At 43.4% G+C, this 2,656-nt stretch overlaps 1 protein-coding gene across 1 annotated transcript; it reads right to left on the minus strand.

The window, feature by feature from the left end:
- Window positions 1-679: 679 nt before the first annotated feature.
- RPS17 (ribosomal protein S17) lies at window positions 680-2,404 on the minus strand. Its single transcript, XM_086512428.1, has 2 exons — window positions 1,821-2,404; window positions 680-944 (listed from the first exon to the last, which is right to left on the minus strand). Exon 1 carries the CDS (start codon window positions 2,326-2,328, stop codon window positions 1,831-1,833), a length of 498 nt encoding a protein of 165 aa, XP_086368554.1. The 5' UTR covers window positions 2,329-2,404; the 3' UTR covers window positions 680-944; window positions 1,821-1,830.
- Window positions 2,405-2,656: the final 252 nt, after the last annotated feature.

Here is a 2,656-nt window from a genome sequence, read left to right on the forward strand (position 1 = left end):
GCATGTTTTAACATGCCAAAAAACTTTCACAAGCGGCCTATACAAACATAAGACTTAGATAATACCCCTGTAAGAACAGAATCTGCCATGGTTAACTTGCCATGTGGCAGTAATCGACAAGCTTTTTCCAATGGTCCACAATTGCTCCGTTAAAGAGTTCAAGCTTTACTACTAAGGCCGTATGTAGGCCCAAAAGCTTATCAAATTCAACACAATTGGGGCCCCTTGAAATTCTCACTCTGAAACCACATGTTTCTTTCATGCGTAGGCATTTGCTGTTAGCCAGTCAGACCATTTCTCCACTTTGTCTTTAACAACTTCCGCTCCACAATCATGAAAGAAAAAGTTTCAGCCCCACCAATTGCGTTGGCTTACACCCCACATCAGTGTTAGGGAAGACTCATATTTGCAACCATAAGCAATTCCTATTTATGATTTTCCCAAAAAGAAAATTTTCAAAAAAATCAGCCAATCTGTACTCTTTTTAATCCAGGCGGAATTCTTCCCTTTCCTCTTGCTCTCAATTGGCATTTTCAAATCTTAAACCGGCAGGATTGTAAGCTGAGACATACTTTCCGGAACATGCCCCACATATGAATAAGCTCCTCATTCAGCTAGCAAATGAAAAAAACCACCGCAACAATCGTCTGGTTAGTCCATGAAAGACCTTACAAGAAGCTCCAACACAAAAGGAGTCCAAACCCCTTTTAAGGTTTCCATTAAAAAAAAGTCATGTAACAGAGGAAAGCCCTATGTAAGGGAGATGGTGGCAGGGATAACATAATTATCTGGACATGGTGTAAACCCTTCAGTTGTCGCCTCTAAAGCCACCAAAACTCTTGCTTTAATAAAGCAAAAATATATTTTCATGCATCACAAACCGCTTGCCTGCATCTGTCTTCTTCAAAGTCGCTTTCAAAGCTCCTGCGCTCTCATACTATCACCTAGAATGAAGCAAATAAAACTTCTGTCACTTTGATAATAGATGCTAGAATTTTCCTGATGGCTTCACAAAAATATTATTTCAGTAGATTCTCAGTGCTCTAAAGAGAAGAAAATGATAAAGGAAAGGTAAAGAAAACGAAGCATACAGATGTAAAAGGACACACACATTGCATGCGTGCTAAACCACCTCTTGATATAGACATGCATAGTCTTCTGATTTTCTACTTTATTGAGGCTTATCATTTCCTGGACTCACCCTTCACTTGTGCATTTGAAATGTTTTGAAAAGCCTCAAAAACTTTATTGCGCTACATTGTCACGTGGATCATAGGAGGGAGAGACCCACCATCATTCTCGTAAACCCAAAATCAACAAAAGCAATCCATGTACAACTAGAGTGCAACCCAGCTTGATTGAAGTGTTTTCCTATATATATACCTATACAGATCCAGGAGAATCCCAAATTGGCCTTTAAAAAAATGTGCATAGTGTAGATGCATGGTAGCCATCTACAAGACAATATAAACGTCAGCTCCATCCTGCATAGTATTGGCTAAATACTACCAACATCCCCACTAACATTGTTAGTGCCCAATAGTGTGCGTAGAAAGAGGTACAAATATATGCTCTTACACACCCACACCCCACACACAAACACACATCACTCTAGAGATGCAAGGCCCTTAACACCTTCTTAATAACAAAAGTTATTTTCGTTTCGCCGTAAGCCACAGCTTGAAACACAGAAAAAGCACCCGATCATGGAACAAGAGCCAAGCCATAAAATAATATTTGTGAACAAGGGGGCCTTATCTTTATCCATTTACAGTGGCAAAGAGGCATCTGAGCATAAACAAATATGGCGAGCAGCATACCAGGAAGGCTCTACCGTCTTGACAATTTAGGAGGAAACGACAATTTAGGAAGCAGGCTATCGAGCTCCCCCTCTGTGTATTCATCAAGCTTAGCCTGGCGCTTGGGAATGACTTCAGAGACGACAAACGTCTTGGTCTTGCTCACGGGAGCGCATTTGGCAAGAATGACAGAGTCACCCACCTGACAGCGATTCTCCTCATCATGGGCATGGTACCTCTTGGAAGCTCTGATGCGCTTCTTGTACTTGGGGTGAGTGTAGAGGCGAACTACCTCCACAGAAACGGTCTTGTCGTTTGAAGAGCACACAACTTTGCCTTTGATCCGTTTCATGGCCTGCACTTGCAATTTCTGAGGAGAAACCTTAAAGGGTAATCCGGACCCCTGCGTTTCGGCGAGGAGAGACGGCCCTGCAAACGAGCTTGCACCCAGCTTCTCTCCCCGGAAGCTCGTCTGCAGAACCGGCATTCTTGTAGACGAGGTCGCCCATGCGCTCGCCATTGCAGCCATCACTCCCACTGTTTGTGAAGCAGCAGCAGATAAGGGCTCCGAACTCGGCTAAATGGAATGAAAAATGCGCATTCCTTTCTTCAGAAAACAGAAGTAAGCAAAGCTAATTTTTCTTCTTTTTTTTGGCCTGGCCCAACGGACAAGGCCATAGTGTTGCTTAGGCCTTTGTCACACTTGGACGGGCAAGAAGCGATAGGTATTGGCTGAGCAAAAAGGGGAAGCTGGGCTCAAGTGCTTGTCAGGTGGGTGGCATTACCCCTCGGTCAAGTCGTGGGACTCGCTGGCCATCTGTAAAAGCGAACACAAGAAGACAATTCATGGGCGACAA

Source organism: Adiantum capillus-veneris, chromosome 5 (assembly GCF_014529385.1).
Source record: "Adiantum capillus-veneris isolate H3 chromosome 5, ASM1452938v2, whole genome shotgun sequence".
Lineage (NCBI taxonomy): Eukaryota > Viridiplantae > Streptophyta > Polypodiopsida > Polypodiales > Pteridaceae > Adiantum > Adiantum capillus-veneris.

What these genes read in the sequence shown, in the direction of transcription:
- RPS17 (XM_086512428.1), bottom strand. Translation starts at nt 2,328, where the DNA reads ATGGCTGCAATGGCGAGCGCATGGGCGACCTCGTCTACAAGAATGCCG.